Raw genomic sequence first — 18,512 nt, 5'->3', positions numbered from 1 at the left:
TTGAATAAACTTTCATTTAATCTTTCAGAACATCTATATCACTTCCCTCCTTCCAGGACAGGCAGAATTTAAACAAACACCAAGCAAAGAAGGGAACAGAAACATTTTTTTGATGTTGCATCCCCTTAACTGGGACTAGTTAGGCTGGATGCATAATCACAAGCTCAGAAGCTTAATTTTTTGTTGAAGGGAGCTTCTGTGGCAGGAGTTTGAAAAGTCTCAGTGTGATTGATGTGAAGTAAACCTGAAGTTGCACTGGCCTTGAGCTTGTTCTGTGCAATAATGTGAGTTAACCTCAGTGAACAATCAGCAGCTGCAGTCTTGGGCTAGCAGAGCTTCCGGATTATGACTACAAAGTGACCTCAGGTTTTTTTATTCTTTGAAAGTTAAATGAAAAAGTTAAAAGAAAAACTTTGTGGTCAATGTTTTGATGGGGTCAGTATGGTTTTAGACACTTTTAACAAAATGGATGCTGGCATTCCTTGTTATCTAGTTTTCTGGCAGATGTGAAAAAAATATGTTCATAAAACAAAAAGATTAATGAAAAAGGAAGAAAGCTATTTTAGATTTTAATAATTATTTATATTCTATTAGTTTTATAATTAAGATTTAGTTTTTAGTAATGTTGCCTATAGATGTGTTTCATTAGGTGAGCAACAGAGCTTCTCTGCTTCAGGCAAAAGTTCAGAATTTATTTCTGGGCTATGTGCCTGGTCAGTTGTATCTTTATACATAGATCACTGTGCTAAAATATGGAAGGATTTACTGCAAAAGAGTTAAAGTTGTAGTGATCTTTAAGAGAGTTCACTAGGTCAAGCAAATTCTCTCTCTAAGATTGTAAATCAAGCTAGATCAAATGATGCAGAAGACATACAAGCAGTTTCTTGGCTTGGAATAAAAGCAGAAACATTGTAGAAACAATTCCTCAACCTTTAAGTTTACTCAAATTTTTGTTGGTTTTGTTGCTTCTGCAATTTGAAACTGGAACAAATATTCTCTTCTTTCTAATAAGCTGGAAACAAAAATAGACACATTTGTCCCGATGAGGTCCTTTTCACTGTATATCACTCTCCCAAGATGATCCCCATGCATGCCTTACTTCTATAAAGTTCTGTCTTAAAAAGCTGCTGGGAAATAGACTTTGGATGCATTTTCCCAGTTGTGAATAGCCTGTTCCTGTGGTATGGATGCAATTTGGATAAAAGGAAAACACTATGAGGGAGAGCAGATTTTGTACCTTGCATGGCACTTCAGGCTCCGTGCCTGACACACTAATGCTGTTCTAGGCAGCAGAAGTGTTCAAAAGTGGGTAAGGACACATTGATGCAATCAGTAGTTCATAGTCTCCTTTCCCATATAGAATCACTTACTTCCTGAAAGATCTTCTAGTGCTGTACTTGAATTGTTTAATTTATGCAATAGATTTTTTTTTTTTCCTTTCTCGGTACGTCTCCTGTACTGAGTGTGTGCTTAAATGGGAAGGAATAGCCTTATTTCTTCTGACTGTCTAATCTAATTAATCTGTTTCATTTATTCAGTAATTAGACCATGCAGGTCTTTTTTTCACTCGTGAAGTAGAAGACAGGAGTGCTGAACACCTGTGTTTGTTCCTGTGGAGTCTGTCTGGTTGAATAAAGGGCATCCTACAGTGTCATCCTCTTCACTTGAAACAGGTGTTTGAAGTTCACCTTTTTGAATGACTTTGAACCAAAGGCAGGGAAAGCCTACTGGGAAAAGAAGCATCAAACACCTTGTAGGCCTTTTGAAAGAGTTAGATCTCCCTCTGATCTCACTGGTTTCAGTCAGGCTATTAGGTCTTTAAGCATCTCGTCTTGGAGGATTAATCTGTACTCTTAATTGTCCATTCCTGATGGTTTCTGTCACTCCAAGTATACTAAATCTGCCTTAACAACTATGGAAATCAATGCATTGGTATAAAAACACTTGTTATTCTGTTTATAACATTCTTCACCTAAAAGTCTTCCCTTCAAAGCTTTTCAACCAGTCCATAACTGGGGTGATAGGGGATGAGGAGCATGAGTAGAGCCATAGCACTTGGTAAATCATTTCTCCTCAAGTTCTCTGGGTTCCTGGAGTGAGGGGAATGTCATCATGTCACCTTTTTCCTGAAACCTGCTGGTAGCACACTGTCAGAGTGTTGATTCCCAGGCACTTTGCATTAGAAGAGGAACTAACATCTGCACTTGCCAAGTGTCCTGTGGGCTTTAGGAGACTTCATGTGCAGTTGGGAAGCCGTGCACATTTATGTGTGAGTCTTATCATGATTGAAGTGAAGAGCCACGAAGATGAGTAATGGAGAAAGGCTGAGATGAGAGAGCTGGGACTCTTCAGGTTTTAGAGGAGAAGACTCGGGGGGAATCTTACCAATATCTATAAACAGCTGAAGGGAAGGTGCAAAGAAGATTGGAGAGAGGCTCTTTTTAGTGGTGCCCAGTGACAAGAACAGAAGCATAGACTGAAACAGAGGAAATTCTGTCTGAACATGAGGAAAATATTCTTGCTGTGAGGGTAATTGAGCACTGGCACAGGCCACCCAAAGAGGCTGTACAGCCTTGTGATTGGAAATCTTTGAAAGTTGTCTGATACAATTCTGGGCAACGGGCTCTCAATGCCTCTGCTTGAACCAGATAGTTGGATTAGATATCCTCCAGGGCTCCCTTCCCACCTCAACCAGCCAGAGATCCTGTGAAGTTAAGTTTTATTACAGGGCATCATATGGACATTGACCTGATTTGAGGTGGAGGTTTGAATTTCCATCTGCCTTGTCTTATCCAGTGCTATGTGCAGTTACTTCATTCTTTTGTACAGTATGGTCCCACTAATGACACTTTTTGCTGTTCTACCGATGGTCCTCTTTTTTTTTTTTTTAATTTAATAAGTATAATAAAGTCTTTTCAATTTCTGTATGCATGAGATTTTGGGGAGACCTCTGCTTTCTTTTAAAGCTATAAATAAAAAAATAGTGTTTGTGGTTATACAAAAAAAGATCAGAAGTATAACTTTCATTAAAAGTCAAAATAGTATGCAAGACAGAGATTCTAATGCTCTGTGTTTCATAAAAAAAAATTTTGATTTCAGAAAGATGATTTTTAATTTTACTTTTCAGTTTCTTGTATTTTCTGTTTTTCAACTAACTTCCCCCATCCCAGTATTGGACTTATACATTATATATTCTGGATGTGTAGAATTTATTTACATGCCCTTTTTGAGTCTCAAGTCCATGAAGTGCTCCTATCTGATCCAGTGTTTAATGGGATGAAGTGCTCATATCTGATCCAGTGTTTAATGGGATTCAGATTATGCAAAGAAGCTGATAATGCTGCCCTGTTCTAATGAAGTGCTGGAACGTGGGCCTAAGTGGAAACATGCTGTGTGTGATGTTCAGAAGTGCCCCTGGGAGAAAGGAGCTTAAATCCCATTGGGAGTGAAGAACATGATCCCACCAGCTTTAGGGTGCTATGTCTGCCCCTTGCTCTGCTCCTGCTGCCATTGGTGGGTGTTGTCATTCTGATGACTTCAGGAGCCAAACTGGGTTTCATGCACCATCCCTTTACAGTCACACCCTGCCAGCTTTTTCTTTATTAGGTTTCAGTCTAGTGGTTTTAGCATAGTTAGTGGGGAGGTGTCTCTTTTGTCCTTCCCAAAGGCATGGTTTGAGAGTTCTTTTCCTTGTGTTTTGTAAAAGACGTGTAACTTCTGACACACGGGCTCTTGTTCTGCAGGTCCCCCGTCTGCTGGTTGCAGAGAGGCCACCGTGTCAACTGGGATCACATCAAGTGCTCTGAGCTCCCATTCCTCCATCAGGTACGTGAATAGTTGTGATCAATTTATTGATTTGAAATAACCTTCTGAGTAGATAATTACATTTCAACTGTAGGCCTCTGTGAATGGCTTTTTAGAGAGCAGTAATGACAATCTGCAGATAGTAGAGTTAATATAATGGATCAGACTGGTACCAGGAGATGTTGCTTACTGCTGCTGTGGGTTGTGTTTCCTGGTTTTCCCTGGGATTTGGTGGTTTGGAAAGACATTGTACTGGGCCCTTTACATAAGGGGACTGAAGTGGGAATTGAATTATTTGCCCAGGATCTTCTGTTTTTATTTACTGGCAAAGTAACTTCTTATCATGTGGCTTTTGTTTTACCTCAATACTGAGCACAACTGTATTCTTTCATATTCAGATCACAATTTCTTTCTTTCTTTTTTTTTTTAATGGCAAATGCTGATATGAGAATTCACTGTTTAAGAAGAAAAAATAAAAATAATAAATAAAAACCCGTGTACCAAAGTCATGCATGAAATCTGTCAATCTTCATTCTTACCTCCAAATACACGTTTTTTTGCACAGCCTATGTATTTTGAATAGGAAGAAAACCAGGTCCAGTCCTTGAAATCATGCTATAAAAACGGTGAAGGTGTGGAAGAACACACTGTAGGAAGGAAAGGACAGATAAACAGATTAAAAAAAGAAGTGCTGCAGCACCTGGCAGAGTTGCTGTACCTATATAGTTGATCACCCAGCAACAAATGGCTGAGAGACTGAGATATATTTGGGATAATCTTACAGAGCGCAGCTCCTGAAGTAGGCAGAAAGGAAGATGATGATGCATTGGTGTTTATGTTCAGTCCCTTCTAAAGCCCTGTAGGGAAAAATATTTCTGAATCTTCTGGAAGACTAAAGCTAGAAATAAAATACTGTAATAACTTCCAAGTGGATATAGCTGAAGTGGTGAAGCTTTTCAATAGAGGCTCAGTCTTTCCCCTTTATTTTATTTAAATATTTCCTATTCTGATTTCCTTTAAACAGTTACGGTGGGCACAGTGACCAGTCCCAACCTGAGGAAAGTCAGATTTTGTGGGAAATCTGGAAAGAAAAATAATTTATGGCTTGCAGTTTAAGAGAAAATACAGGTGATATCAAATAGCAAGTACTCACTGCAAGCTGCTGGAGACACTCAGAGAAACAATCACCGTTACATGATGTCCCTTTTCACTGGGAATTGCAGGTGATTATTTAAGTCCATGTAGGTTTGTGGACTTGTGCAGCACATGTAAATTGAGGATTTGATCAAGGTCCATAGTGTGAAGTAGAACTGAAGTCCACTGATGTTAACTGGTACCAGCTTTTGACTTGGTTAACCTCACATCCTAAAAGGGTGGTGTTTCTTAGGAATTTTTACATTGCTTGATTTTCACGAATCCTTCTCCTCCAGCACCTACACCTCTAGGTTTTGAATTGCATTGGTTTTATGGTGTTTGGGGTTTGTTTGTTGCTTTGTTTTGGCTGTGTGGGTTTCCCCCCCGCCCCCTTTTTAATGTATTTGGTTTTGATATGTATCTTTGAATCTATGACTTCCATATTAGTTATTAGTGGAAATAAGATCTGTTCTAGATTATTAACCTTACCCTGTGTCAGTCGAATTGAATGAATAAAATCTCAGTGATTTATGCTAGAAAATAACTTTTTGTTATTTTTTTTCTCCCTTCATTTTGTCTGTGAAAACTATGTTGTTACACAAGCCCCTCAAAACACCTATTCTGTCCATGTAGGTTTTGCAATTAAATGGAGCAGGTAGTGTAGTTGTTGGTAGTGTGGCCATAATTTGCCCACTAATATAGTCTTTAATTGGATTAGGGTTTTTTGTTTTATTTACTGAATTAATGTGTCAAAACTTGAATGACCTTGCTTTCAACTCTCAAACTGAATTACAGGTTTAGGCCAAGGAGATGCAGCAAACATGAACTTTCAGCAGTTGGACTGGCCCAATTTTATGCATTGTTAGTGATTTTGATGGTTTTGTATTGTTATATATTTAACTCAGCGGAGCTTCCAGGCAAGGTTTGAAGAAGACTGTGAGGCTTCTTTGTTTTCTTTGTTACTGTAAATATTCACACAGGATGACTGTGTGATTTGGAGGATACGGTTCTTAAGACCATGTTTACTTTCTCATCCTTACAGCATTGTGCACAGCACTGCTGTATAAAGTGTGCAGAAAAAAAAAAATAAAAAATCTGTTTCTCTGCAGAAATTTCTTATATTGAGTCTTTAAGGTGGTCTTTACAGACTAAGGACAAGCACTTTTTTTCTGGGTAAACATGGTGAGTGAGTGGTGGGGGCATCTGTTTGGACTAACAGTGAATGTGTTTGATTATGTATATAGTAAGTGTTTATACTTCATACAAAAGAAATGTGAGTCTCCCAGGTAGTATTTCACCATGGAAATCAGGTAGTGTGAATTGTTATCTCAAGTGTGCTGTCACCGGGAGGTGAGATTTAACCAGAACAGTCACTGCTGCTGTACAGACAAGGAGCTGACCTTGTGGGAAAGTGGCACACTGTGGTGTTCCTTTTGCTGACACAGAGAGGGGGGAAAGGCTGCCTGTGTCAGTGTAGTACTTGCACACAGACAAGGAGTCTAGACTAGAAGCTGTCAGGTTTTGGATTGTGAGGGATTTAAAAGGATCTTTGTGCCATGAAAAGGCTTTCTACCTGCATGCCTGGTGTTAGCAGTGGAGTTGTTGTGGAGAGGAATAATGCTTCGCTTTCCCCGCCAGTGTTTGTTTTTCTTTAGCTCTTCCTGCTTCTTGCCTCAGTGCTGACAAGGAGGCTGGTTTGCCATACTAAACACCTTAAGGCTGACAGGATGGAGAAAACCTACAGGCTCCTTTGACAGTGGTAATCAATAAGAAATGAAAAAAATCTCACTCTGAGAAGCCCTTTTCCAGCTATAAATGGCAACAGAAGTCCTGAAGGTGAAACTCTGATTTTTAGCCCAAGCTGTGAACACAAAGGACCGGGAATCTGAGACCAGGGAAAAGATTTGCAAACCAAGAGTTTCTTGCTGCTCATCTGTGTGCACCTCAACCAAGGGGAGAACTGCATTGTACCAGACAGTTTTTAAAAATGCCTTCCTCAGCCCATGAGCTGGGGCTTTGCTTATTGCATCCCCCAGGGCTTACAGAATTGTTAAGCTTGGAAAAGACCTTTGTGATCTTCTAGTCCAACCATTAACCTGGCACCACCATGTTCACCACTAAACCATGTCTCTTGGGGTGCCTCATCCCCACATTTTTTGAGACTTCCAGGGATGATGATTGCATCACTTCACTGGGCAGCCTATTCCAATGCCTGACCACCCTTTAAGTCAAGAAGTTTTTCCTAATATCTAATCTGAAGTTCCTGGTGCAACTTTTGGCCATTTCCTCTCATCCTGTCATTTATTACCTACCACTCACCACCACCTCTGGGCCCAGCCACCCAGACAGGTTTTTACCCAGTGAGCAATGCACCCACCCAAAGCCATGAGCAGCCAGCTTCTCCAGGACAATTTCTTCGGGAAACAGTGTCAAAGGCTTTACTAAAGTTCACACAGACACATCCACAGCCTTGCCATCATCCACTACACAGATCACCTTCTCATCGAAGGAGATCAGGTTGGTCATGCAGCAGCTGCCTTTCAGAAAGCCATCCCGGCCAGGCCAGATCCCCTGGTTGTCCAGTACATGCCACATGCTGGCACTCAAGACAATCTGCTCCGTCACCTTCCCTGGCACCGAGGTCAGGCTGACAGGTCTGACCTTCCCCAACCCTCCTTTTGACCCTTCCTGTAGGGGGGCAGTACAGTTGCTGACTTCAGCCAGCTGAGACCCCCCAGCTCACCAGGACAGCTGGAATGATGAAAGAGGCCTGGCAAACTCTTCACCAGCTCCCTCAGTGCCCTTTGGTGAATCCTATCAAAGCCTATGGACTTGTGTATGTCCAGATGTGTAATGGGTCACTGACCATTTTCTCCTGGATTATGAGGGCTTCATTCTGCTCCCCATCTCTGCCTTCCAGCTCAGAGGGCTGGGTACCCTGAGGATAACTGGTATTACAAAATATTTGCTGCAAGAGCTTTCATTATTGTACTGCAAGCTTCTCCAAAGTTCCCACTTGCCTTATGAGAGATGGTGAATTTCTCCAACTCTTGTGAGAGCCACTGGAAAATGAGGAAACTTAATCAAACTAGGCAGAATTAGTTTTTTAACCTAGCAGGTCTGGTTTATTTTTAAAAATAAGTAAGTAATTTCTATGGAAAAAAATATTTTTTTTTTTCTTTACAAATAGATTTAATTGCCAGCAAGTCACATTGAAAATGGCAATAACAACTTGTAATTATAAATGGGGATAGACAGAAATTCCCAGAGCACCCGGTTAATCAAAAAATAGAGGCTGAAGAATGCAGTATTTTTCATGCTGTATTATAGTGATAATGGCAAATCATTCAGAAAGCACAATAGGAAAATTTAGGTCTAGCTGATATATTCTTGTTTTGTGACGCTTAGTAATTGTTAATACGGGCTCTTACTGTCATCTTTGTTTTGGAGAAAGAAATGCAAGCAAATAAATATGTCTGTATCCCATATTGCTGTTTTACTCACAACTTAGCTGCTTATTTGGTTGATACGAAGTTTTTATTCCCTTTATGTTAGTTGTGCAGCTAGGGAATTTGGTGGTAATAAAAACACAGAGCTCTTGCAGCATGCTTTGTGCTGATACATCTCAATATTTCACAAAGTACGTGATAACCTTGCACTGCAGATATGTGACAGGGAAAGCAGTTTTCCCCCATGGTCACTTGGCTGGCAGGAGAACTGGGATAAGGATCTCTGGCCTTGAGTCACAGCACAGGGCTCCCTCTGTCTGCAGCCTCTGCTTTGGTTTTTTCATAAAACTGTTAGTGGTATCATTCCTCCTAAGGATGTGGGGAAGGTTTTAGATATTACACAGGTATCTTCCTGTCAGCACTAAATTAATTTTAAAGGGGAGATACAGAAATAGCACATCCTTTTATATTAGATATCATATGTCCTCTGGAATCATCTTTGCCAAATGCTATTAATGGCTACTCAAGAGATTCATTCTATTATCTTGACTAGCTTATTTCTAAAGTAGTTTGACATTTTATTTGTCTGACTTATCTGTTGTTGTAGGGAGATACTGGTTTATTACCCTTTAGAAGGCTGAAATGTTAACCAGGAAATATGGGAGCTCCTTTCATTATTTTTTTACTATGAAATATGAACTCACAGACTGGAATGTTAGCTCTGCAGTAAAGGAGAAATCTGGCCTTGTGCTGAAGAGGTTTGGATTTGACTACAAACAGTATCCCAGGCCCTCAATGGTAAGCTGCTTATTCTTCAATCCTACAAAGCAGTTTTAAGCCCTGCACCCCTTACCTCTCAAATGTGAGATTGAGGATGAGCTTTGTCTTCCTCTGGTACTGCCAAGGTCCCAGTGTCTGCAGTCAGTGTGAATAAGCACTGCAGGAAGGGAGCAGGCAGGAGTGAGGTTGGATTCCTGCTCCCAGAGCAGACCTAGCTGTGAACTGTAGGACAGATGTGATTTAAAATATTCGCTGGCATTGCTGCTGGATGTGTGCTGTCAGCACTGTGGACTAGAATGGTAACTGCAGTATGTTAACAAAAACCCCTTTTAACTGGAGGAATTAGAACCATTTCATATAGTCTTTTTTTTAAACTGAACTTCTTTCTTCCTCAGCTAGTCCAGACATGCTTGACAGCAGCTGAAAGCTCTTAAATTTAATGGCTTTGGGTGATTTTGTATGGCTGTTCCGGTGTCCATTCCTCTCTGCTTCATGATTTCCTGATTCCATCTTTATGTGTGCGCACACACTCTCCATTTGGGAATGCAAGATAAATATTTGATTTTATTATTATCTTTGGGAGACACTGTGAGTAGGAGGGATTTATTGAGAGGCTAAGGGAAAGCTTGGAGTCTGATAAGCAGGGAAAACGAGTTGAGATGGATTTGTAGTCTTCTGTGTGTGAGAGCACTATTTTACTTTGCATTACCACTTTGAGTCAGAGAAGATAAAGAGCATCTGATTAATAGAAGCCTGGATGAAGACATGTGCTGCTACACATGTTTTTGGAGCCTGATAAGTCTTGGGCTTGGCACATAAAAAATCTGTCCTTTCATGAAGGAGCTTTCCTTGTATTAGAGAAAACTGTGAGGCAAATGAAACAAGTAAGTAGAGCAGGCATGTATTATTAAGCAAATTTTGTGTCAGTGAACGAAAACCCACATTTATAAGAGTCTAAAACTAAAGCCTGTGAAAGTAAATTGCTTTGTCTTAACAATACATCTAAGAAAGCTTTTGCTTTTTGGGGATAAAATAATAGAAAGCTTTAGGCCTTCTTATAGCAAAGATAATTGCACTCTTACTTATTTTAATTACATTATTTTAAGTAGGTCACCCAAATGCTTAAACCTGTGGAAAATACAGGAAAGCATACCTGGCATATGGGCAGATTCAGGGGACTTGCTCTTACAGTGCCTGTATTGCTCTAGCATTTTAGCATGGACTGCCTGCAGTCAGAGAAAACATCTACTTGTACTTGTTTTTTAATCTAGACTGGTGTTAGCACTTCTTTTCTGGGTCAACTGATTTCATTACAGACATGTTCGTTGCAGTCAGCTGTCTTGTAGCAGCAGTGATAAAAAGATAAAATCAGGCTTCTGAAAGCAATGGTGACAAGATTGGCTCAGAGTGGGTAAAGATACTAAAAACAGGAACAACTTCATGTGGTCAGAGATAGTACTGAATATTTGCTTTCTGATTCAAGGTGTGTTTAATGGCTACAGGACAATGAGGCAAAAGTTACTGACTCGGTTCCTGATTTCTTAAATGCGTGACTCTTTTTTCCAGGTGCTTAGGATGCTGTATGTCCCTTTGGTGCTGAAAAACTCTGACCTTTGGTGTCATCTCATGAGCAGCAGAGCTCCAAGCACATTTGTAACAGCTCTTCCCCTCTTCAGCTGCTTAAGTGGTGCACCAGAGCTCCTCTGAAAATTTGAGTAAAGGGCTCTTTTGAAAATATTTGGCTGCAAAGATACAATGTGGAGAGTACTAAAAGGGGCACATGGGTCTAAGCTGGGTTTGTAGCCACTAATACACATAGCAGTGTAGCTACAAGCTGATCTTTAAACTCCTTGGAGACCCCCAAGAAAGAAGGTCATAAAGGTGATGCTAGTTGGGTATAATAAATTTGGAAAATGCTAGGATTTCTGATGTGATGGTTTTTCGAGCATTGCATGTGTTACCAAAGGCAGTTAAGTGGGATTACGATACACAGAACATCTGTTTCAGAAAAAAGATCTTTTACCTCTGCTTTTTACACATCTTGTGTGTCTTCTGTGGTGAATTGTGCCACATTGTCAGTGTTATCACTGTTACTTTTTTCTGCTGAACTCCTCATGAATGGATGTGTACCAAGAGGTCTGAGAGAGAATGCTTTGGATCAGCATTTGTTTGCCCTCTCGAGCTCTGCCAATGTAACCTGGGGAGATGGCAGTGGTGGAGACTTTCCTAGAGTTCAGGAAAAGGGAGGGAAAAAAAGCTCTATGCTCTGAACAGAGATGTTTGCACAAAACACATTCTATGGTGGAAACAAATCAGGAGGAGAAACAAGTCATGCAGGGTGGTTAGCAGTGCAACCAATTCTTCCTTTCTTCACTGTGAAGCCCATTTATAAAAGAAAATAGCAGTTACTGGCTTCTCAGTGGTGTTCAAATTAATAGGGTTTTATAAGCATGAAATGTGATGTTTTCCTTCTGTTACAATAGCAGATAAGCTCTTCTCCCCCCTCAGTTTGACCAGGCACAGAGGAGAGGGAGTAAGGTAGTAAGGAGGCAGAACCTCTCTTTTTATTTCTTGGCTGTTGGGTGTAGTATCACAGTGAGGGATAGTGGCCACACGGAAGCCCTGATCCACTGTCTTTTCAATTCAAAGACTTTCATCTATTTAAAGAGATTTGAAACAAACTTCAAATCTGCCTCCTTCAGTTAAGCTCAGGTCAACTTGGAAAAAAGAGAGATTAAAATAATATTATCCTGGAGCACACCTTGTCTTCTGCTTGTTTGGTGTTAAGTAACTCTGTGTTACAGCTTTTGTACATTAGCTCCCTCTGGTTTCAACCCACAGATTGTTTTGGCTGATTGCTGGAGGTAAAAATGCTGTACTTTATAGCCCTGCCTATCCATATCCCTCTTTCTCCTCAATGCAATGGATACTCTTCCTTTTCTGGTTTCTTCTGTAAGGTCACAGGCTAAGTAGCCAGTAAAGACCTGAAATAAAGTTGAAACAACATTAACAAAGCTGTAGAAAAAGTGGATTGGACTGGAAAGTTTTCACTGTGCTATCAGCCACAATCCTAAGATCTGTTTCTGGACTTTTCCTTAAAATAAGCTACTTTAAATTAATTATATAGATATAATCCCCTATGAGGACATTTGTTCTGGGGTAAGAGTATCTATGTAGAAATTGAACTCCTGAAATCACTTGAAAGTATTATGCAGTAACTGCTTTGATTAATTTCTAAGCATATCAGGACCTACAGCAATTACAGCTGGTATTGCTTCTGTACCTCACTGCTTGCTTAAAGCAGCTCAGACTGTGGCCAGTAACGAGTCAGGTTCAGAATTGTGGCCTTTCATTTTATTTAAACTAGCAGAAGCAAACAGTCTTCTCGATGCTCCATCTAAAAATGTGTTACCACAGATTGAAACTCTGCACTGTGTATTTGTGTGCTGACTCCACAAACCTCCCACCCTTTGCCACCATCTCTTTCATAACTGTAGAGTTTAAATGTGGAAACATCTCTTAAGTCAGACAAGGATATTTGGCTCAGAAAATGAGAGGAGGAGGTCAGTGCATCCCATGGAGTGATCCACGAGGGGATGAGATGTGTCTAATGGAAAAGACTGGAAAAAGGCAAGGGAAGAGTAGTGAAGGAAAGAAAATTAGAAGTAAAGAGAGTGGAAACATGGAGAGTTGGTAAGGGTGTGATGAAATGAAAATGAGTAGTTGTTAACATAAAGGAATTGCTCTGTGACTTTGGATAGGCTGGGTTCCCTGCTTCCCTGGCCTTCCTGCCATGCTGTCCCTGTTCACTTCAGCATAGAACTTGGCCTTCATCACTCAGAGGTTGCCATCTGTCATAGTCACCCACAGGCCTGTGAATTATTTGTGCTTGTCTGAAGGCATGAACTGCTGCATGTGTGAGCTCTGCTGTCACTCCAGGATTGATGCTGTAGCTCAGCTGGAGGCCAAATGGTAGAGTCAGCCCCCAAAAAAGGCCCAAAGCAGCTCTCTCCAAGGTTCTCAATGTACAAGTGCAGGCCTCAACTGTGCTGTAGCCAAGGCTGAGCGCAGAGTAGCAATATTTAAAACTGAAACAAAATGAATGCTGTTCACCTCTGTGCAGCTTACAGTTTCGCTGTTGTCTGGATGAAGCTCACAGAAATTTGTTGTGATAACTCAGCTATTTCCAGTATGTTTAAAACTGTCTGCAAATATGAGACTTCACCCTCACCTTTCATTCATGCTAAGGGGGAAGTGTGATAATATATTAACTGACCAAAATAACCCCAGCACTTTGCACCCAGTGGGCCGCTGATGAATGTGGTGGTCTGTTTCAGTGTCAATGTCTCCCTGCAGTCAGTGCTTAGACACAAATGACAGAAACACAAATACATTCCCAAAATCAAGAAATAGTTGCAGTTCATGAACAGCAAAGGGTTAGATTCAACACTAGGGAAGTTACTGTTACTGCAGCTTCATTAAAATTTCATTTGTTTATGTTTACATTATTTTATCAGCATGATTTCACAGCTCTAGAGTGTGGCATCAAGAGTAACTGAGTCAGCTTAAGTAAGGTGGAAGTGGACTCTGCTGTGAGGAGATCAGAGCTGGGAGGGAGAGTTAGCTCTCTTAAATCAGATGTGCCATCAGTAAAAATAATTATGTGGAACTACATCCTTAATAGAGTGCTGCATTTTTATATCGTCTCCTGATACAAGTGGTACATTTTAGCTAAAGTTTAATTTACCCACCACCCCCTGCTCTTCATGCTGACTGTCATAATTATGAAAGCTGCTGTCATCTGATCATGGTCTTGAGAGTTATTGGTATGAGGACACTAAAGGTCGGCTATGAGTGAGTCATCTACTCCATATCATGAATTTATAAAATAGTTATGCCAATGGAATTAACAAAGAAATTTGGCATTCTGGAAGTCCTTTTCATAGTGCAAGTGCATATTACACTCCTATTAATTTAATAATTTAAGCTTACCTTTTCTGGAAGTGTGTTGATGCTGTTTGTAGTGGTTTTGGAAGATGCAAGGCCTGTTCACAGCCTTAGTCTCATCATGTCTTTCTGTTGTTACAGAGTTGTTCAAAATTTTGTTTGAGGTTAAATCTATGCAATTCCTTCAGATCAACTCAATAATGCTTCTAGTGTATTGAGAACAAGGTTTTTTTTCTTAATTTTGCCAAATAATTTTATCTATTGCTTTATAGTTTAATAGAAACTTTCTGAAGGACTGAAGAGAACTTCACAGTATTTTTTTAAATTTTCATAATCTGCAAGTGGAAGATACTTGGGTTGTCCTGGGTTTTGTACTTTAGACAGCCCTTTAGTTAGTATTTCTGAACATGTCTGTGGCACAGATTTAGGTATTTGCCATTTTGAATTTCTTTCTTTTGACTTCAGCAGGTACTAAATCTAATAAGGGCAGACATGTCACTATAAAATTGAAGCAGAGACAGGAAATGGACATTTGTCATATGGATTAATTTCAACAAGCGTGATTTCATATTGCTTTTTGAAAAGCAGCCTGATACGATAAATGACAGCAAATGAAATTCTGTTTAACAGTTACTGACCTCTTTTTCTGCTAGTATTCCTGCCGAAGTTGCAGTATTCAAGCCTAAATATAGAAAACAGGCTGCAAGCATGTTATGAAGCTTTCCATAGGTATAAAGAGTGTTCTCCAAAGTGCTTTGAGTAATAAAGTCTTGCTAAGTATGAGTAATTTTGCTATTGTCTAGTTCTGTTACAAATGTGAAGGGATGGAAAAATGGAGATTCTTCTGACAGATGTTAGTCATGCCCCTTGATGTACATCTGGCAATTTAAATTGGATTTAAATTGCAATATCCTCACAGACGTTGACATGCACTGCTTGATCAGTGCTTCTCTGCCCCTTGCCTTGGCAAACACGTAACTAATAATGTTTATTGTCTGATCACAATGGGAAATCTGTATAATTTTAGAAGTATTTATTGCCAAGGTCAACATGAGGTGGCGTGCCAGCAAAGTCCAAGGAGGGCAGTAGATCTTTTTGGGAATGACAGAAGTGGATGGCCAGATTCTTTATCAGGGAGACTTTCATTTCAGCAATCCCTGCTCGTAAGTCTCTCCAGGCATGGGAAAGCTCTCTTATGGTGTCTGGGTTGGAGAAGATAAAGCATGTATAGGAGGGTGTGGTTTTTCTCCTCTTCTCTGGTGCAAAGAAATCAGCAAAGCCCATGGAGCTACCACTTCCTGCTGAACCACCTCCGTTAAAATCTTTGGGGCACATCCTTAGATGTTTAGTAGTACAAGGATACAGAAAAACTCAGGAAGTTCTATGCTTTTAAAGATCGGTCATTCTGAACAGGGAGAAGTCCAAGCATTCTCGCTGCCTCCTTGTTCTATGGGCAATCTGTGACACAGCTAATTGTGACAAAACAAATTTTTTAACCAATTCAGTATCACATCTGGAAAAATATCAAGATACGTTACAGCCTTACTTGTAGTCAAGCAAACATTGAGCAGGAATTTGTGTAAGACAGCTTAATTTGTGTAAGACGTATCTCTATTCCTATAGAAAAGCAGACTGTGGAAACACAGTGTTCATTTCTTAGAATCCTTGAGTACAGTGGTGCCTCATACCCCTAATGGTTTCTGGATTTTTTTTTTTTTTTTTTAAAATTTTTTTTTTCCCCCCCATTCTCTGTTGTACCTCTAAGAAAGAGGAGCAAAGGCCAACTTTGGCAGCATTCACTTCCCTTTTGAGAACCTCTGTTCTTTGCTGCATGTCAGATGGTGTTAGAGAATAGTTTCTAAACCAGATTAATTGAGTTCAGACAAAGTTCCCAAGCTTTGCAGAAGCTGTCAATTTGCGTTTTTATTTTTATTTCCTTTTTGACACAATCTAGTGTCAAAAAGAGTTCAAAATCCAATATGACAGCATGATGGGAAGGTGTTGTGCCTTCTTTCCAATTTAGAAGAATTGCTTTCCAAGTGAGAAGATCTCCAGCATCTCCTAGTGCTGTGAAGAATGCAGAAAGCACAAAGATGCTCTGCAGTATATGTCTCCAGGAGGCCTGGTGAAGCCTGAATTTGGACATCGCTGAGCCACTTGAGACCCTCCCCAGTATGAAATACCTCACAAGCTGGGTCTGTGAGGAGCAAGTATTCTGCTATTGGATCTAATTTGCTAGCAAGGAAACTAAGTTTGCTACTTTTTAATGACTTGTTGCATTAGGTTTCCTTGCAAATCCTTGTCTCCTGTCCAGTATTAGCTTCCTCTTGGGAAAACCCTGAGAATGAAAGGAAATACAATTCCAGATAGTATATTCTGATTAGTTCTTCATCTTGGACACAGTTGCAGAGCTGCTGTATTTTGTTACAGTATTTATTCCTACCTGTTGGTTGGAGTGGGGTTTGGTTCCCTCCCAGGATGAATTTCCTGTTCATCCCTGTCCACCTACAGTTGTTGGTGTGATGAGCCATTTGGGCATAGTCAGGTTCCCTGAAGGAATAAATGAAAAGCTTCCTACAGGTTTTGTCAGCCTCTCGAGTGTCCTCCACAAACTAACTGCTCACTTGAGATAGTGTTGCTCAGTCTCTAGACAATTTGAAATTCCTTTGGCATCAGATCTGGGTTTCAGTGGGGCTCTGTATGCAATTTCTTAACCTTAAACTGTTGTTTAAACTCGTACTTCCCTTACAGAGCACAAAACCAGGTACTTTATGGATGTGCTTGTAGGCTTGAATGCCTACACAGTACCAGCAGGTGCCAGCTTCTGCATTTGCCCCGTTCAGTATTGCTCAGTATTCTGGATGCTGTAGAAGATGCTGTGTAAATCTTAAATCTTTGGCTTGGCAACAGAAATGCCATGCAGTTAACTCACTGCCCAGTCTTTGCTGTGCTTCATCTACTTTTCTGATTTCATTTGAGATTTGATAGGACCAGGTGTTTGTAGGTATACAGCCAAGGTGTGTGCTTAAATGCTTGGATGTATGTGTGCACACTGAATGCTTACACAACTCCATTGCACTATGAGTTACCATCATCACTGCCAGTGAGCTGCCAGGGTTTTATTTCATTGCATTGGCTCTCAAGGTGCCCTAAATGAAGGGGAGAATGACAACATCTCGACTTGGAAGGCACACATTCTAGAGATTGCTCAGGATGGAAGCGGTTGACTTGGCAAGTTCAATTTTGAAAGCAATCTTTTTCAGGGTACTGAAAGATAACAAAGGGAGGAATCCTGCCCAGGAAACGAGACACTCAATTTACCAACTGTCAGACGTGTGGCATTGACTTTGAACAAAGTGAACACCAGACTCTCTGAGGCTTGAGGTGTCAGTGGAGCCCAAAAATCATATACACATATTTGAATGATGCAGACGAGTAGCCTTTATGGCAAGGTTGCTTTTATCTCCTAAAGTAAAAAAATGGTATCCATAAAGGTGACTTTGCTACAGGGAGGATTTCCATGCAATCTAAATGTTGAAAGAAATATCTTGAAGATGTGTAGAGTAATGAATTTTAATTGATTGCATTCCTCTTTCCATGGAAAAAAGTTATTTCTATATTTCATAGTATGTTGCATTTCAAATGCTGATCCTGTTTGAAGGGGTTTCCAGTTTAGTTTGAGAAAATAAAAAGTGATGAGTGTTGAGAAAGATATGTGTTCAGATAACTATTCTGTCTTTTAGTCTTCATGTAGTACTTTGAGGATGAGAATTAAAAACCATAGGTTTGGGAAGGTTGATTTAAGTTGTTGAGCTAGAACAGGCAGAAATGGTGGTCAAAGTTTACAAGCATATTATCAGGTGGGAATTTTTTTGTTTGTTTGTTTTTGTTTTAAAGCCTCAGCTGTCCTGCTGCTGTGTTAGATCTGTGTCAGTTTGGTTAAGCTGACATTTTTATACTTACCAGCTTAGAAGCTGGGTCTGTGCTGTTTCTGCCAGTTAGAGGATTTTGAAGGAGCTGCCAGGCAGATACTTTTCAGGGACACGAGAGGGGAGAGCTGCAGGGGACAGCATGCTGCGGGTAAGAGCAGCTGCAGAATGGCCCCTTGCTCTCCACTTCCAGGGCTGGGGCATCCATAAGCTCCCTAATCAACCTGTTCCAGTGTCTCACCACCCTCATGGTAAAAAATCTCTTCTGATACCTAACATAAATTTTCCCACTTTCAATTTTGAAATTATTTTATTATTACTCCTTGTCCTGTGGCCACAGTTCATGATGAAGAGTCTCTCTCTGATTGTTATTAGGTCAAAGGTTGCACTTGATGATTTTGGAGGTATTTTTCAGCCTTAACTATTCTGTCTTTCATGACTTTAAATTACAATAATCCTTTAAAAATTA

General features: G+C 40.2%; 1 protein-coding gene across 14 annotated transcripts in view; it reads left to right on the top strand.

Annotated features, from left to right (window-relative positions):
* TSPAN4 (tetraspanin 4) overlaps positions 1 to 18,512 on the top strand; it is a 415,828-nt gene that overhangs the window by 145,508 nt on the left and 251,808 nt on the right. For all 14 annotated transcript variants that reach the window (XR_015288709.1, XM_086895703.1, XM_086895711.1 and 11 more), the window contains one exon: positions 3,744 to 3,825. Coding sequence is in view for 1 of the 14 variants with exons in the window: in XM_086895702.1 (XP_086751828.1) it covers positions 3,744 to 3,825 (82 nt within the window). In the remaining 13 variants the exon portion in view is untranslated. The remainder of the gene's footprint in view (positions 1 to 3,743; positions 3,826 to 18,512) is intronic.

This window comes from Cyanistes caeruleus, chromosome 6, assembly GCF_971803275.1.
Source record: "Cyanistes caeruleus chromosome 6, bCyaCae1.hap1.1, whole genome shotgun sequence".
NCBI classification, from domain to species: Eukaryota; Metazoa; Chordata; class Aves; order Passeriformes; family Paridae; genus Cyanistes; species Cyanistes caeruleus.
The sequence above is the reverse complement of the archived record's forward strand: the minus strand, read 5'-3'. Positions and strand labels throughout refer to the sequence as shown.